At 42.8% G+C, this 18,779-nt stretch overlaps 1 protein-coding gene across 1 annotated transcript in view; it reads right to left on the bottom strand.

The window, feature by feature from the left end:
• The window catches only part of PTPN4 (protein tyrosine phosphatase non-receptor type 4), a 136,046-nt gene that overhangs the window by 19,663 nt on the left and 97,604 nt on the right, over positions 1-18,779 (bottom strand). Inside the window, exons 19-24 of the mRNA XM_056861377.1 lie at positions 16,471-16,627; positions 11,316-11,482; positions 5,063-5,153; positions 2,826-2,887; positions 1,059-1,205; positions 111-239 (exon numbers count right to left, since the gene is read on the bottom strand). Coding sequence (XP_056717355.1) covers positions 111-239; positions 1,059-1,205; positions 2,826-2,887; positions 5,063-5,153; positions 11,316-11,482; positions 16,471-16,627 — 753 coding nt within the window. The remainder of the gene's footprint in view (positions 1-110; positions 240-1,058; positions 1,206-2,825; positions 2,888-5,062; positions 5,154-11,315; positions 11,483-16,470; positions 16,628-18,779) is intronic.

Genomic DNA, 18,779 nt, shown 5'->3' with positions numbered 1-18,779 from the left:
GTAATTTCTTCAGTGTCTAAAAATGTATATGCAAAATGCTGTTTCAATGATCTTCTGAAGCAAGATAGTTTTAGGGTTTCAGAGACTTAGATGAATCACTGAAATCTTACCTCCAAGTTAGATAATGTCATCTCTCTGAAGACATAAGCGGGATTTCCTTCTTCTGAATGGCAGGTGATCTGGAAATTCCCATATGCAGAACTTCCACCAGGCTCTGGCCAGTACTGATGACATTTTACCTAAAACCAACATTTTTAAAAAAAAATCTGTTTAGATTTCAAAAGTCTCATTTTGCCCCTTATTTCTTTTAAGCACTTGTTAGTTACTTTTCACTCATTCTATGAAACATGCATTAGGACTTGTAACTCAAGATGAATAACTTTTATTGCACAATGGAATTAAGAAAATGCACTAATGACTAGTTGACATCTCAGTAAAGACTACATGAGATTGTTCAACTAGCGTACTTCTTTTCACATAATTTACCACACAACTTGTGATTGCAAGTACATGTGGCTCTAAGAAGGTAAATGGGCCTGCTGATTTAAAATTCGAAACAATTTCTTAGTTAAACTTACCAAAAGCTCAGAACTTTTCAAGCAGTATGGTCTCCAAGCCTATGCTATTTTGTACCCATGGAAAACTACTACCTGATTACCAATGTAGTAATTAAAACCCTGAAGCTCTTCTAGATTACTTATGCAGATGAGGCTACAATCTGTTCACTTTTTAGTTTCCAGAATACACTCGTTATTACTGAATGAGTAAGGCACTTAGAGCTACCCCTCAAGATTTATAAATGACGTATTTTATGTTAATGCAGTAAAATAAGGTTGGGTTTGATAGGAATGTAAGTACTGCATATATTTCCCCAAAAAACCCTCAGGAAAAAAAGTGCCCAAGCTCTTCAAATTTTCAGAAATGCTGTAATTCTAACTGAAATCTGGTATTAATCCTAGCAGCATAAGAATACTTCCTAACTACAGATATAACTACCAACCCAATTCAGACATGTATAATCTTTTAAAAGTGAGAGTTAAGATTACAAGTTAACTTACTCTGCCCCGTTCCACTTGAGTGGTTAACATTACAACCATAGAAGAGCCTTGCTCCCATGTCATCTGCCAAAAATCAGGACAAGTGTTGGGTAAAGGACCCTGGCAAGCAATGTACTTGTTTATTATACTGGAAGAAGGGATTTCCATCTAAAAATAGAAACACAAAATAGGTTTATTAGCTGTACAGCAATTTTGTTAAGATTTTGCTGACTCATATGTCAAAAAACAAGTAATAAATATGTTAATAGATATGAAAAGATATGTGGAGGACAAAGAGTAATGTAATTCAAAGAAGTTGATAATCGAGTCGTAATTCTGAATGGTATATTGGTATATTGTGCTTATGTTTTAATGTTTGTTTGAGTTTGTTAAAAATAAAATTAAAAAATCTTTAAAAAAGATTTTGCTGACTCAAGTTTAATTTTAAAAGGCTACAAAATCAAATCATTACATAATTGTAAAAAACCCCTATATTTATAAATTTGTAAAAAATTCTATGCCACCTTTCCACACAATTAGGGTTTACAAGGCAGCAAACTTACAAACTTTAAAACAATTAAAATACAGTTAAAATATAATATTCTCTTAAAAACATGTAAACAAACAACACTAGAAGGAGAGCCAAAAACTGTTATTGGGTGTATACCAGACAAACTAAAAAAGTCTTCACCTGATGGTGAAAGAAACCAATACAGAGGACAGATGACTCTCCCTGGGGAGGGAGTTCCAGAGTTTTGGTGCCACGATGGAGAAGCCCCTTTCTTGGGTCACCAGATGTCTGGCCTGAGATGGTGGGGGCAACCAAAGCAGGGCTTCTAAGGTTGACTGAGTGAGAGGTTGGGTTCATGTATAACTGACGACCAAACATCAGATATAATCCAACACAACAACAACCAAACAGTTGGAGTTAAATCATTAACAGCAAAATCCTAAGGCCACTGGTGAACCTCTAAGCTCTATGGTGGTATGAACTGGAGATGGGCTGGTGCAGCACCCTGCTGGTGTAGCTCCGCTCTTCTAGGGGGCCAGAAATGTGTGGCACAGGCTCAGTCAGCATACTAAACCTCCTCAATGCATGTACTGCCCTCCATTGCAGGGTAGTATTGTGCTGCTAAAAGCCTTCCATTTAACTCATTGGGAAAGGAAGAACTGTTTCTGCCACCACAATACATGGCACCATGTTTTACAGCTATGGTATAACTTAGGATACTAAGTCTGCAACTGATCAGATGTCTCCTAAGCATGATACAAGCCCCTGTTAGGACACTTATATCTCAGATGAAAGGATGTGTAGCATGGGGCTGGTCTCATATTGGTCACACACACACAACCACCAAGGGAACTTTGGTCATGGAATGCTAGAAAAAGGGTACTTTGCAAAACAGAAAAACAAAACAAAATGAGCACTTTGCACAAACATTTGAAGAGAGCAAATATATTACAGCATATTGCTAATACTGCTCTGCTCAGAACCCTTACAGGTACACCTCATAACACAAGCTCTGACAGAGAGCCTCTACTCCTTCTCCTGGGAATGCAAGGACAATGAACCACACACAGGCAAGGAAGGAAAAAGAACAAGCAGGATTCCCTACAAATCACTCTCCCATTGCCCACACAACACATATCAGGTGTATACTGCCTCAACAACCCTGCCTCTCCCAATAATTGCTAGTAGTGTCTTCCCCAGAGGGCAAGCGCAAGTAGTTCAGAATGCAAGTTAAATCTGAAAGGCAATGTACAAGACCACCATAATCACAAACTCACATTTATATAGTTTGCATTGATGTAATCATCATTACTCTTTAAAATGACCCGTGTAGCATCATCTGGGATAAGGAACAAAAAAAGAAACCAATCAGCACATTTGTAAATTCAGCATCAGCACATTTGTAAATTCAGCAAAGACAACTAATATATCTAATTACAATATATCTAAGACATCAATATATCTAATTCTCAACATGACCAAATCTGTGGATACTTAAATCCAGAGACAGACAAGTCAGATCTAACTACTAACATGAAAAAAGTCCCAAGTTTGCAGAAAATTTGAAATCTTACACAAAAAACCCCCTCCCCAAATAAAAGAAGCAGTGCCTGTAGCTTTATGAAACAAATGCCATTTTAGTGGTGTTGTAGGGATTACTAGGCAGAAAAACAATATTGCCAGCCTTTAAGGTTGGTATATGTCAATAAAAGGCAGGGGCAACAGGCAAGGCCCTTTCCAGGGCTGCTTTAGCCTTTGAGAGAGGACTCATCAGGACCAGGCCTGGTAGCAGCCATGGATTGACTTACATAACTCACCCAGGAATGGCTGTTTGTTTTTGTTCAACAGCAGTCACCCCACCAAAGTCACTGTGGTGTAGTGGTTAGAATTTCAGACAAGGACCTGGGAGGCCCAGGTTCAAATCTGCTCTGCTACTGAAGCTTGATGGGTGGCCTTGGGCCAGTCAGACCCTCTAGCCTAACACACCTCAGGGTTGGGGTTGTTGCTGTGAGAATAAAATGGAGGTCAGGAGAACGATACATATACCCCCTTGCCCAGCTACTTAGGAGTTTCCGGCTGGGGTGTCATCAGGATGCTGATGACACCCAGCTGTATCTGTTGATGGGCAGCTGGCCAGATGCCACCCCAGACATGCTGGCCAGGTGTCTGGAGGCTGTGACAAAATGGCTGAAACAGAGTCGGCTGAAGCTAAATCTATCAAAGACGGAGGTCCTGTGGCTGAGTCGGGGAGGCTCAGAATTGGGGTGCCGGCTCCCAGCTCTTGACAGTGTGCAGCTGAAACCTATGCCTGCTGTCAAGAGTCTGGGTGTGATCCTGGACACCTCCTTATCAATGGAGGTGCAGGTCACAACCACAGCCAAGGTGGCATTCTACCATCTCCCAAGGCTAGGTAGCTGGTGTCCTACCACTCCTGCCCTGACCTCGCCACAATGATCCACGTGATGGTCACCTCCAGGCTAGATTACTGTAACTCGCTCTACGTAGGGCTGCCCCTGAGACTCAGATGGAAACTCCAGCTGGTTCAGAATGCAGCAGGGGGGTCTTCACAGGGACCCCATTGAGGGTGCATATTAAGCCAGTGCTCCAACAACTGCACTGGCTCCAGGTGGAGCACCAGATCAGGTTCAAGGTGCTGGTTTTGACCTTTAAAGCTTTACATGCTCTGGGACCTTTGTATCTTCAGGATTGCCTCACCTAGTACGCCCCCCCAGAGAGCACTACGCTCAGAGAATACCAACTTGCTGGTGGTCCCCGGCCCCAAAAATGTCCGGCTGTCCTCAACCAGGGCCAGGGCTTTTTTGAAACTTTCTTCGGTGGAACTCTCTAGCGAGACCAGGGCCCTGCACATTCTTGCACAGTTCCGCAGGGCCTGTAAGACGGAGATGTTTTGCCAGGCCTATGGTTGAGGGCACTAACGGTTTCCATTGTAGCTGGCCTCCCTTTCCTGTCCCCCCCTTTTTAATAATTCAATCTACATGTTACAACTGGGGGCCCAGAGTGCCTCTCTCCAAGCTCGCCATGGACTTCTACGATTAAATAGCGCCAAATGATTTAATAATTTATTGTTAGTCAACCTAGCTTTTAATTGATATGTATTATGTTTTAAATGTATGTACATTATATTGTTATAACTGTTAGACGCTCTTTTAGGGCCCAGATCACCGCTGCAGGGTGAGAAAAGGCTCATGTTCCCCCCATTTTCCTGCACTGAAACAGCATGGTGTTTTATGTTATCTTCCCATTTTTGCTGCTCCACATGGAATATTCTGCGCATGTGGAGCAGTAAAAACATGGAAGTAACTCACCCTCAGCACTGTTTCAGCACAGGAAAATGTCTGGAGAGGGAAGGCAAGTGTCCTTCCTCCCCCCACAGCAATGATCTGAGTACAAATGGGCTACTGTACTTTTAACAGCCATTCCCTGTAGCTGCTATGTGGCTGTGGGGAACTGACACAGCTTAGTAATGGATTTTAACTTTCATACAAGTACTTACAAGGCGAAATGTCTCTGTATCTATTTTTGGAAATGTTTTGAGGTAATTTGGCACAAGACATTGTCATCCCAGGCTTCTTCCTATAAAGTTGCTGAACAGAAACAAACAAGACAGGCAGTAGCAAGAAAAATATGACAAATCATGATGGCATATGCAAATAAGGCAACATTTCACTAAAAACACTTTCCCCCGTGTGCGAACAAGGAAGACAACACATGCATTTTGTACCTCTGCAACTTTTCGGGAAACAGAGTATTCATCATCACTTAAATTTCCAGTAAAGACATATGCTGAGGGTGTGAACACAGAGTTACTTACATCAAGGAAAGAGCCATGAGTATTAGGCAATGTGGAAACCACTATCTGTAAGGTATCAAGACATAGACTGTGCTGTTCCCCAAACTGACAAAAGACCTTTTCTATGAGCAGAAGGCAAGAAAGGGTTTACTGTATTTAAACAAAAGAAATCTAGCCAGATTATTCAGAAAAAACCATGGTAAATGCTCTTGTCCATTCCTATCTCTACATTCCAACTGAGGGTAGCTCTTAATACATTTACAGCCTTATGCAGCCATATATAAAAGCCAGAACTTGCTCCTCAATTAATAATTTATAAATTTAATTAACATTTATCAATTCAAGAAGGTTACACTTAAAGGTCCCATGCTGCATAAAGCAGTAGATGTAAAACAGTGTTGTGCTTTCTTGTAATTCTTGTTCATCGAGTGGTCTTCCATGCAGGCACATATTGGAAGTGTGCAGGCCTGATACCAGAAGATCTTCCAGTATTTTCCTAAGCATTAAAAACACTTTGGGGGGAGCCTCCCCCATTGGAACACACTAGTGACCATTTTCCCACTCAAACGGTCACGTACTCTGAGTGGGAGCGCACCCAGTTCCCTCAGTTCTCCTGAGCCACTGCAAGCCTTCAGAGAATTAATATCTAACAGAAGTAATATAGAGAGCTCATGGGTGGGGTGGGGTGGGGATGCGGTAGGGAAAGAATGTGTGCCTGCACAGAAGACAACTCATTGAACAACAACTACAGGTAAGTGCAACACATATTATTTTCATAATATTCGGTCTTCTGTGCTGTCCTACATTGATAGACTGACAAAGTACTCATCATGGAGGCGTGGTGAAACATGACCCCCACTCAGCCACCCTCTCAGAAAAGTCTAACTGGGCTGGTTCAGTAACCATGCTGTCAACCGCAACCTGTGAATCTCGTGGTGAATCAAGGGGCCCCTGCGTAGAAAATTTGACCTGATGGGTAGATGTACGAACAATCCTTTGGACATTAAAAGCAGAACCTTGGAAAAAAGGCAGTTAAGGGGAGACATTATAGAGATCTATAAAATTATGCATGGTATGGAGAGAGTGAAGCTTTTCTCTCTCTCTCATAATGCTAGAATGTGGCGTCATCTGTTGAAGCTGGAGGGTGACAGATTCAAAACAGATAAAAGTAAGTATTTCTTCACACAACTCATAGTTAAATTGTGAAACTCCCTGCCCCAGGATGTGGTGATGGCTGACAACTTGAAAGGCTTCAAGAGGGGAATGGTCATGTTCATGGAGGAAAGGACTACTCATGGCTACTAGCAAAAATGGATACTAGTCGTAATGCATATCTATTCTCTCCAGGATCTGATGAGCATGCCTATTATATCAGGTGCTTCGGAAAACAGGCAGGACAATGCTGCTGTGGTTGTCTTGTCTGTGAGCTTCCTAGAGGCACCTGGTTGGCCACTGTGTGAACAAACTCTGGACTTGATGGACCCTGGTCTGATCCAGCAGGGCCTTTCTTCTGTTCTTAACCTGACACTAAGTTTGTCTAGGCCAAAAAAGTATGATTAGGATACAACAGGCACCCTCTGTTTGGATCTTGGAGAGAACCTTGTTGATCAGCAGATGGGGGGGGGCATAAAAGAGGCCACCCATCCACTGGAATTGAAAATTATCTGTGATGGAGAGGTGGTTGCTCTGGATTGTCAGGCTGAACCAGGCAAGCACCCCATTCTTGGGTAAAAGGTGAAGGTAAATAAAAGATATAATGCTGCCAGGCTGGTGGAGGCGTAGGAAATTGCCATGGAAATAGCTGAGTTGTTTCTAAAAGGTTGAGGAGGGGTCAGGCTCTACTTCACCTTCAGATACGGATGGACTGGTGAAGGCGAATGCATAGAAGGAGTTTTGGCAATAGAGCAGGCAGGCTTTACGGAAGGGAGAGCAACGATAGAGCACTGCCTTGTCCTGCAACATCTAGCAGAGAAATATTCCAATAAGGGAAAACCCTCTTTATATGCGGCATTCATTGATTTTAAAGCAGCATTTGATTCAATTTCCAGACCTTTACTCTGGGACAAGCTCGAAGCCTCAAATGTAGATAAAAGGCTCCTGTTGCTGCTGCGAGCCCTACATGAACGGACAGCACTGAGAGTCAGGTGCAACAGAAGAGGACATCTTACCGGCCCCATAACACCTATAGAGGAGTTAGGCAGGGCTGTTTACTCGTCCCCCTGCTATTTGCCTATTATATAAATAACATAGTCAGTTCCTTGAACGCACCGGATTTACATCCACCTAAACTAGCAGACAGGCATATTCATTCTGCTCTATGCCGATGGCGCGGTACTTCTTTCAAGAACCCCAGTTGGCCTAAGGAGGGCGCTAGTGAGAGTGGGAACGTTCTGTGAGAAGGAACGCCTGACTATTAATTATGACAAAACAAAAGTAATGGCTTTTGGTAATCGCCCTAATTATAGGAGGTGGAGCATAAATGGCCATAGGTTGGAACAGGTAACCCAATTCAAATATCTTGGAATTAGGGCTGTTGAAAAAAAAATTCGGTAAAGTTCGGCTACGGCAAAATTTGGCCCGTTTAACTTCGGGACGTGCCAATGTTCGAACTCCCCGCTTCGGATCTGCGAAATTCGGCGCGAGATCCGGAGTTCGGGGGGAAATTTGCCCCCCCCCTCGGGCCTTCACGGGGCTTCCATGAAGGCGCGCGGGGGGCTCTCTAAACAGATCTGTTTAAAGCACCCCCCCGTGCGCCTTCAGGGAAGCCCCCTGAAGGTGCGCGGGGGGGGGGGGACTGAAAAAAAGGTGGGAACGCCGAACCTGCCAAATTTATTCGGCGATGCCCCGAATTTGCTGAATTCGGGGCATCGTATTCCCGCCTTTTTTCAGTTCGGTTTCATCCGAACTGAAAACAGCCAAATCAGGGGAAATTCGGCTGTTTTTCGGTTAGTAACGAACCGAATCGACAGCCCTACTTGGAATGACAATCCAGGCATCGTGCTCCAAGCTGGCCCATAATACCTATGTTGCCAATTTAGGGGAAAGATCAGCCCGTTCAACAATAAATTTTCTCCGGACCAAAGGGACACACTATATTCCAGCCGCCCTTAAACTTTTTCAAGCGAAAACTCTAGCACAAATGTTATACGGAACACAACTTGACTCTCCACCCTCATGTCTTATTGCCATGGAACAAGTGCAATCCAAGTTTCTTAGAGCTGCCCTGCAATTGCCAAGATGTGTAACAAATGCTATGATCTGTTTAGAAACTGGCATGATGAAGGTGGAGGCAAGGGTTGTCTTGTCCTCGCTTTATCTCTGGCTGAAAATTAATTTCAACCCCAAGGGTCTTCTTCCACTGATTCTTTGTGATACCTTTAGGTCAAAGTGGATAATAGCCATTGAAGACAAACTACATAACTTGGGTTATTTAGGTTACCCCCTAGCACTACTTCAGTTAGGGTGGGATCAAGCTAAGTCAACTATAAACCAAAGGATTAAAGATATCGAGTGACAAGCAGATCTAGCAAGAGTGCCCCTATTTATGGCTCCCCCCCACTCCAAATTTATCCTTGCACCGGCAGCCTATCTCCGTTACTTAGAGATAAACAAATATAGGAGGGCTTTTACCTTGGCTAGGTGCGCAGCCTTACCCTCTGCTATGTTAGAAGGGAAATTCAAGAGGATACCCAGGGCAGAGAGACTATGCCCCTGCAAATCCGGGGTTTAGAAACCACTGAACATGTTCTCCTGAACTGTAACTTTTACACTATACCCTGTTTTAAGTTTACTGAGCCCCTCATACTGAGAATGGGACCCGACAGGGAAAGAGAAAAGATAGAAAAGCTCCTGCAAGAAGATAATCCCTCAATCACCTCAGATAGCAAAATTTTGTACGGCTGCAATGAAAATTAGTTGCCACAGAGTAGTCTCTTAGTCCAAATGGCAGCTGTAACTTGGATTTTATTTTTATTTTATTAAAAATTAAGTGACTTAAGATTCGGTCTGTAAACCTTTGTCAGTAAGACCATTTTGGTCCATGTATCTTGTTTTATCTGGCCAAGGGCCGCAAATAAAGTATCTATCATAGAAGGAGTTCATGCGGAAGCCAGATCTTCCTGTTTGCCTTGCTCCATTGGTTGAGCTGACAGAACCAATAGGGTTTCTTCAAAACTGACTTTGGAACCGAAAAATGTTTCACTCTGTGTTTTGTCTCCGCCTTAGCCTTTTTGGGAGGCAGTTTAGATGCACAGCTCATTGAAGACCGGATTGATGACTGAGACTGCTTTCGGGTTGGCTGCATATGTGGAACCAATGGGGCAAAAGCAACCAAGGGCAGACCTGAGGGTTGATCAGTCCTTTCTGGGGATTTTGACAGTAAAGTTTGGGAGTGCTCCACCAGGACAGATGTCTTTGCTACCAGGTTTTCAGAGCAAGATAACGCTTTCTCCCACAGACTGGCTTTTAAATGTGCAGCATAGTCAGAGCAGGTCTTCGGGGTAAATTGTAGGCAGAATTTACACAAAGCCATATTGTTCCCCTTGCCCAGGCATAGAAGACAGAAGTAATGTTCATCTGACCTTGTCATTTTTGTGCTGCACTTGGTGCACTTCTTAAAAAATGCCTTCTATGACATTTTGCAAGAACGGCAGAGAATGAGGCCAAAACCTCACTGAGGAGAAAAAAACAAGATAAGCTGGAAGCTCAGCCTCTCACTGGGGTGACAAAGAATGAACTGAGAGAAGAGGGGCACCCCCTCCTTGAAGCATGTGATCATTTGAGTGGGAAAACGGTCACTAGCGTGCTCCAAAGACGAAGGGTTCCCCTGAAGCATTTTTATCATTTAGGAAAATGCTGGAAGCTCCTCCAGTGGCCGGCCTGCACGAGTGCAGTCCCAGTGTGTGCCTGCACAGCAGACAAAAAAATGAACACTTTGTATGTCACCTAATGCCTCTGGGTTAACTGAAGAGAGAATGTGCTGCTGAGATAGCCAGATATAGATCAGAAGGTAAAAAAAATTATATATCCATTTTTTTTTTGGGGGGGGGGGTTCAGTATACATTCTTTTACTATATGATATAATAAAGAAAAGGTGTTAATAACACCAGAAATAACTGTAAAGTACCCAAGACTAATTATGTTTCTGTGTGAAGTTCAAGTGAAGCATGCAATCTATGCATATTTTAATAAAAACCAAAATTATTTGAAAGGGAAAATAATTCCTCAAACTGCTGATGAGATTAGGTCTACCGGGGGGGGGGGGGAATCAACTCATTGCCTTAAATCACACATAGCAGATGAGAGATTTTGGAATGTCAAAATTCGACCTACGTTTCCACCTACAATTCCTACAGACCAATAGTTCTGCTGGAATATGCTGTGTAGGTGGAGGAAGTGGACAGACAGACTAATTACTACCATTTCAGAAATGTAGTTTAGGAGACAAACTGAGCCATGACTATGTAAATAAACCTGGGGGATCCTCAGGTTCATGTGTTCCCTCTCATTTTTAATGTATTTGAGATGAAATGGTTTGTCTGTGTCACCAACCCTTGGATACTTCCAGGAAGCAAAGAAACGGTTAACCTTACACCCCAAGCCCATTTTCTTTGCTGAAGTTAGCGCAAGTGGACTGCTGTCCAGGGCCCTGTATGAAGAAAAAGGCATAACCATACAACCCATTTAGGCAAAGCATTTCACTGCTGGTGGCAGTGAATCCAACCTTTTCCCAAACACCTTACTGGGGGACAACTTCCCTAGATCACCCCAACCCCACAGCTTATAAATGTGTTCGCAAGGGGGAAAAAAGGCATACAAATTGTCTGCTTTATTTGCTCACCCTGTATAAAGCAATTTTGCAGATCTAGTCATAGGTTGATATGAGCCCCAAGGTAAAAGATTCTAATCTAGAAAGCTCATGGGGATGGACACAATGTCCAGGAAGCACTCAACTTACATCAAACTGAGCCAGGACAGTTCCAGTGATAAGCCCTTCAGCCAGCTGAAACATCGATTCTCTCAGAGCATTGTCATCTTGGTGGATGCCATCTAGTGGGGACTTCTCAGGGATATACTGGAAGTCAGGTTCACTCTCCAGTTTCTCTTCTACTACATCATAAACAGCTACAATAAACCATAGTATAATTACTGAGAAAGGGTCCAGTTCTACAATTTTTATATAGCTGCTGCAGTGAATATTCTTCCAGACACAAATCAAAGTTATGCTTTCTGGAATAAAATAAAGAATTTTCTTTGAAGAAGAGATCTTTGCAGTATTTATTAAAATACTCTATATCTCAGCCATGGTTTACGGTATGGCATAAAAAGGTCAGTGCTGCAACCACTGAAGGCACGACTGAGGATGAAAGTATCAACACTAATTGCTGCTATTAAATAACATGGATTTTCAACTGTGTTCTGTGTAAACAGACATTCTATGCAAGATAATCCCCCAAAATAGTTAAGTGTCCTCTCATTACAGATAACAGTTAAATGAAGTTGACCTATGACTCCACAAATACCAAGAGGGTGAGAACTGAGACCGCCCCCCCACCCAGGTTGCAAAAGGGGAGCAAGGTTTTTGGGAGATCATTTCATGCAGCTGAGGAATATGTATAAAGGAAAAGAACTCACAGATAGTTTAATAGTATGGACAACAGCACTTCCTCCTAAGGAAGTACATATCACATATTCTTGTTTTGCTTCTGAGATACCATGCAGCAGAAAAATTTCTTGTGAATCATCACCTTGTTAACCTACACCCTTGATTAAACGGATACTTAAATTTTACTGGCAAGCTATCTATAAGCAGTTGTGTTGGAATACTGCAGAGAACAACTATGTTTACTGAATATTTTGGTTTACAAAGACAATAAAGAGCTTGTAAACAGAAAGGAAAAAGAATCAGAACAACTGAAATTGTTCCACTTTAATCAGCAAAAGGTTTCTCTGTCATCCAGTTATTTGTGTTAATTCATGTATTTTGAGTTCACCTTTTCCTTGCATCAGTCACAGAAAATAAATTATTGTAGGTGTTTTGATTTAACTAGCCAAACAAACTGTGTCTCTCTGTGCTGACTGCAGTATTAGTTTACATAAAAGACCCTGAAATGTTGAATTGAATGGAAGCCATAATTTTCTCCTTCACACTTTTTACAGTTCTATTATAGTACCAAGCATGCTAACAAAATACATTTGTATTTAGCAAACACTGTCTGGCACGTATCTGTATAACACATGTTGTTTCTAGGCAAGAAATGCATACAGGGCAATTGATCACAGCATGCATTCTACTGAAAAACTAGTTTTCTCCTGTCCTTGATTAACACTCTCACCCTTGGACAACGTAAAGCCAAACTCTTAAGACGACATGAAGGAGAGTGCTAGAGGAGGTCAACAAGCAGAGTGTTATTACACTCCAGTTGCAAACAACTGCTGCTATGGTCTGGCCTTTTGACAAGTTTCAGAGAAGAAAAGCATGATTATATCAAAATAAACTTGCTGTTGAATGGAAGCAAATAAACAGTGGATTTGACCAAGGTTCTGCACTAGGACTGGTGATATTTGTGTGTGTGTGTTAAGTGCCGTCAAGTCGCTTCTGACTCATGGCGACCCTATGAATGAAACTCCTCCAAAATGTCCTATCTTTGACAGCCCTGCTCAGATCCTGCAAATTGAAGGCCGTGGCTTCCTTTATTGAGTCAATCCATCTCTTGTTGGGTCTTCCTCTTTTCCTGCTGCCCTCAACTTTTCCTAGCATGACTGTCTTTTCCAGTGACTCTTGTCGTCTCATGATGTGACCAAAATACGATAGCCTCAGTTTAGTCATTTTAGCTTCTAGGGTCAGTTCAGGCTTGATTTGATCTATAACCCACTGATTTGTTTTTTTGGCAGTCCACGGAATCCGTAACACTCTCCTCCAACACCACATTTCAAAGGAATCTATTTTCTTCCTATCAGCTTTCTTCACTGTCCAGCTTTCACACCCATACATAGTAATAGGGAATACGACGGCATGAACTAATCTAGTCTTGGTGGCCAGTGACACATCCTTACACTTCAAAATCTTTTCTAGCTCCTTCATGGCTGCCCTTCCCAGTCTCAATCTCCTTCTGATTTCTTGGCTGCAGTCTCCCTTTGATATTTGACTGACCTATAAATGATCTGGACTCAAAGCTGAACTATGACATAGTATGTTTGAGAAAACACCAAATTATTCAAATGATGAAAACCACACAGACTGGAACAAGTTCCAAAAGAAATCTCTACAAACTGGGTGAATGAGCTATAAAATCACAAATGATATTCACTAGGCCAAAAATCCCAACTTCATTATTGATTGATGTTATCTGAGCTGGGTAGAATCATCCAGGTAAGATCTTGCCAGCATGGTGGAAAGGTCAACAAAAACATCAAGTCAGTGTGCAGCAGCAGTACAAGACCCTAAACCCCAAAACAGTATGGATTGTAATGGTTTTATATAAAATAGTGGGGGTTACCGCACTTTGTATCCCCAGCGATGTATTAAGAGTTTGAAAATGTTATAAAAAACATCGCTTTAAAGGGTTTTTGGATACATGGTTGGAAGACGTCTTCACAGCTAAAGGGGCCAAACAAAGTGTGAACAGTATTTTTTTATAACGTTTTCAAACTCTTAATACATTGGTGGGAATAAATATAAAGTGCAAACAGTATTTTTTATAGCATTTTCAAACTCTTAATACATCGCTGGGAATACAAGTGCGGTAACAGCCAGTGGTGTGGCTACAGTTTGAATACTGTGTAGAATTCTGATTTGTCCTTCTCCCGAAAGAAAAAAAGAAGAAGTCACTGAATAACGGGAGAAGGGCAACAAAAGCAATGAACAACAGAAACATAAAGCATATGGGCCTTTAGTTTAGGAGCAGTTGTGCTTCTGCTTCAAGATTCACATTTGAATTTGGGCCCTCTGTGTTGGATGCCCACCAGCGCTGCACTAATGTAGGTGCAAATCTCCTTCTGCATCTCTCTCTTAATCCAGGCAAAAAGATTAGATTGAGCATTCTTGCCTGATAAACTGGGCACTGCCATGTCCCCCCTTTTCCCTTTCTAGAGAAGTGGTGGCCATTACCTGGAAGAAGAGGGGGAAAGGCTAAGCTGGAAAAGAGAAGGCCCTCTTTTGTCCAAGCCCTGTCACACACCAAGATAGGCCAGCCCAGCATGTACCACCATCTTGCCTCTCTTTCCCACCTTGGCCCTCATGGGGGAGGGGCTGGCCCTCTTGCTTTCTCTCGCCAATCTACAGACCCTGCTTACTTGTTCTGGATGGCTATGGCAAGAGGGATGTTCTACTGCAGGCTCCTAGAAGCACAGGGCAATGCAGCAGGAACTGATGAATCCATGAAGCCTAGTTTCATTGGAATAAGCACAACCTTCTCATGGCTGCTTGGTCTGGTGGGAGGTTGGGTGGGGTGCCTCTGTTGCAGCCACCAATGCTCTGCTGCTGCCTGAGAGTGACAGGGGAGGCTCGTGGCTGAAGCACAGAGTCTCCACAGCTTTCCCTCCCTCCTGGAAACAGAACCCTGGAGGTGGGGAGATCTCGCCTCTAAAGATCACCCAATTCCTGCTCCCAGCTGAAAGATACCCCCCATCGAGACTCTCAAATAAAGCAAAGAGGATGGGGGTGAGCAGCTGGAAAACAGAAAAGGCTGTGGAGACAAAGAGTCACTGAGCTCTTTACAAGCACAGTTAACAACCATCTAACTGCTAGCCAGACAGGGCTGAAACAGGGAAACTGAGGGAGAAGTCCCTTCCACTAGGGTTTAAAAAAGTTAACGACCCTGAGTACCTCCAAAGAGGAACGTCTTCCCACTGGTTGTGTCTGCCCTACCCTGGACCACAAGAGAAAGTACTTCCTTTTTTTCTGTCCTGAATGTACAGGCCCTTCAACTGCACTGGATGCCTACAAATTCTAGTATTATGGGGTGGGGGTGGGGAGTTGTATTCAGCCATACATTCACCCTGTACATTATTTTATTGACCTCTACCATATCCCTCCCAATCTTCTCACCTAAACTTAGAAGTGCCAGATTACTTAGTCTATTTACTAACAGGTAAGGTGTTACAACCCCTTGATAGTTTTGTTACCCTTTTCTGCACCTTTTCCAGTGTTACACTATCCTTTTTGAGATACTGAGAATACAGTTCCACATAGTATCCCAAATGCAGCTCCACCATAGATTTATACAAGGTCATTACAATACCGGATTATTTTGTCTTCAATACCTTTCTTAATCATCTCCAGAACAGAATTTACCTTTTTCACTGCTGCTTACTGAACTGACATTTTCATAAAATTATCCACCACAGCCCTAGGATCTCCTTCCTGGGCAGTCACAGCCCTAAGATCTCCTTCCTGGGCAGTCACTGGCATATATCTACAGTTAGGATTTTTGTCTCAGTGTTTATTACTTTATACTACACTGAATCTCATGTGTCACACTGTCTCCCACTCACCCACTTCGGAAGATCCTTTTCAAGTTCTTCACAATTAACACTGTTTCTTGTTATCCCAAATAATTTAGCCACCTACCTGTTCACCCCAAATTCCAGATAATTTTCAAACAAATTAACAAGCACTGGTCCCAATACTAATTCCTGTGGAGACCCATTGCTTACTTCTTGTCATTGCTGGTCACTTACTCCTATATTATCTGCTTCCTGTTTAACTAGTGTCTAGTCCATAAGACAACCTGTCCTCCAATCCTGAGACTGCTTATTTCTCTCACCAGTAGGTTTGATAAACCCTCTAATGAACAAACAAGGAGAACAAACATATCTCATGATATACTGAGCTATATATCATCTTCATGCCCCTATCAGTCAGTAGTAGCAACTGTAACAGGGATCCTGGGGGGTGGGGGGAAGCATGGTGGAACAGCAGAAAACGAGGAAGCAAACAGCTCTCCAATTGTTTTTAATACAAAGAACTTGGTATTCTAAACAGCTGTGGACAATCTTGAGGCTACAATTCAGTCAGCAAAAGACTGATATCCCTCAAGTCTTGTTCTGACAGGAACATGGTCAGATGTAGAAAAAGGTAACTGTTTCCCCATATGCATAAAATTACTCACCATTAGGTCGAACTAGAAGCACAAGTTCCCCTGAGTGCCTCTCACAGCTAGCTTTAATAAACATGACAACTTGATCATGGGTATGTTCTGATATATCCCTGCCATTGATCAGTACTACCTGGTCTCCTTCATTCAAACGAGGAACACAAATGTCAGCCTGCAACATGAAATGTTTCATGAAAAAGTGCTACAGAAAGGACTTTTCTCCTGCTCTTATTTTTAAGTAATTGCTTAAAGCAGCAGTTCCCAAACTTGGTCAGGAGCCAGAAGTGGGTCAGTACTCTCCCACAGGTGGATTGCAAAGCCAGGAGGGAGGAGGTATACAGGGCAATGGTTTCAATTGGGGAATCACTGCCTTAAAGCACTCACAGCAGAGATAACTGAAATCAGATTCCTCTATCTCAAAATAAAATAATGTTACAAAATGTAAGTGGCAGTTACAGAAGGACTGATTATATTATGGCTCCTCTCGCATTACCCTGATAAAGTCAAAATTACAGATAATTTTTCCTTTATAATAATTAAACTTTGCTGGCAGAAGAAAAACAAGGCAAACTTATGTTTATCAAAAGAAATGTCATTGACAAAAATATTTTTCAAAAGCTTATGATGTAGGTCTAAAATAGCACAAACAGCAATGGAACAGGAATACATGAAATTCATATCATCTTGGCCAATAAAACATTTAATTGTTCAAACTTACAGCCACAACCTACTCCACAACAATTTGAGCCTAATGAAAAACGTTTGATATAAGAATAATTTGTGGTAAATGTGTATGATTTCAATAATTTTCCTTATATCAACAGCTGTCATTGTTTTCTCCTTCAACAATAAATGTATAAAATCTTGACTGGTAACATATAAGGATCACAAATGATCACACAGCAAGCATTATTTATTTATATTCACATTTATAGCCCACCCTCATTCCCAGTCAAACTGGGCTCAGAGCGGGTTACAACCTTTAAAACCAACAGGATCATAAAACAATATTAAAACACAACAAACATGGCACTTTTAAACAAGATGGCGTTAAAACAGCAGTAATTACTGTGAACCAGATAGTAGGAACACCCCCACAGATGACAAGAGGAGGGGAAAGGGAGGGGGGAGGCCAGTAGCTTGTGGCTGCCCTCAGTTGTAGGCCTGTCGGAATAGCTCAGTTTTGCAGGCCCTGTGGAACTCTTTCAGGTACCATAGGACCCTGATGTTACTAGTGAGACTATGCCACCAGGCAGGGGCCAAAGCCCAAAAAGCCGTGGCCCTCATCGAGGACAGCCGCATATGCTTTGGGCTGGGGACCACCAGCAGGTTGTTGTTCGTACAGCGTAAAGCTCTCTTGGGGGCATACCAGGAGAGGTGGTCCCGTAGGTACGATGGTCCTAGACCATGTAAGGTTTTAAAGGTCAAAACCAGCACCTTAAACTTGATCTGATACTCCAGTTGGAGCCAGTGCAGATGTTTTAGCACTGGTGTAATGTGGTCTTGCAATGAGGTCCACATGAGGAGCCTTGCTGTGGCATTTTGCACCAGCTGGAGCTTACGAGACATCTCAAGGGCAGCCTTAAGTAGAGCGAGTTACAGTAGTCTAGCCTAGAGGAGACCGTCACATGGATCACTGTGGCTAGATCAGGGTGGGAGAGGTAGGGCATCAGCTGCCGGGCCTGGCGGAGATGGAAAAAGGCTGTCTTGGCCACGGCTGTGACCTGAGCCTCCATTGATAAGGAGGCATCAAGGATCACACCCAGGCTCCTGAGGCAGGTGCTGATGCTAACTGCATGCCTCAAGAGCCGGGAGCCTGCACCCCACCCCAAAATCGCCCCAGCCGAGCCACAGGACCCCCGTCTTCGATGGATTCAGTTTCAACTGGCTTTTCCTCAACCATCCAGTCACGGCATCCAGGCGTCTGGTCAGTGTGTCTGGGGCAGAGTCTGGATGGCCGTCCATCAACAGGTAAAACTGGGTGTCATTAGTGTACAGATGACAACCCAGCCCGAAACGCCTGACAAGTTGGGCAAGGGGGTGTATAAAGATGTTTAACAACATAGGGGAAAGGATCGCTCCCTATGCCTAGGTATGAAATATTCAAAACCAGGCGGCAGTTGGAAAGATCCTTAAGGTCTAATGAAGGCTTCTTTAAGAGCAGTCATACCACAGCATTGCAAAACAGTACCAAAATATTGCTCTAGGTTTGAAGATTTCACTAATAATGACTGAACATTTAAAACTCAGCTCTAATGAATGATCCTTGAACCCCAATTTAATTCAAATTCTGCCAGTGCCCACAACTATTGTTACTGGTAAGA

Source organism: Euleptes europaea, chromosome 15 (genome assembly GCF_029931775.1).
Source record: "Euleptes europaea isolate rEulEur1 chromosome 15, rEulEur1.hap1, whole genome shotgun sequence".
In the NCBI taxonomy this organism is placed as follows: Eukaryota; Metazoa; Chordata; class Lepidosauria; order Squamata; family Sphaerodactylidae; genus Euleptes; species Euleptes europaea.
The sequence above is the reverse complement of the archived record's forward strand: the minus strand, read 5'-3'. Positions and strand labels throughout refer to the sequence as shown.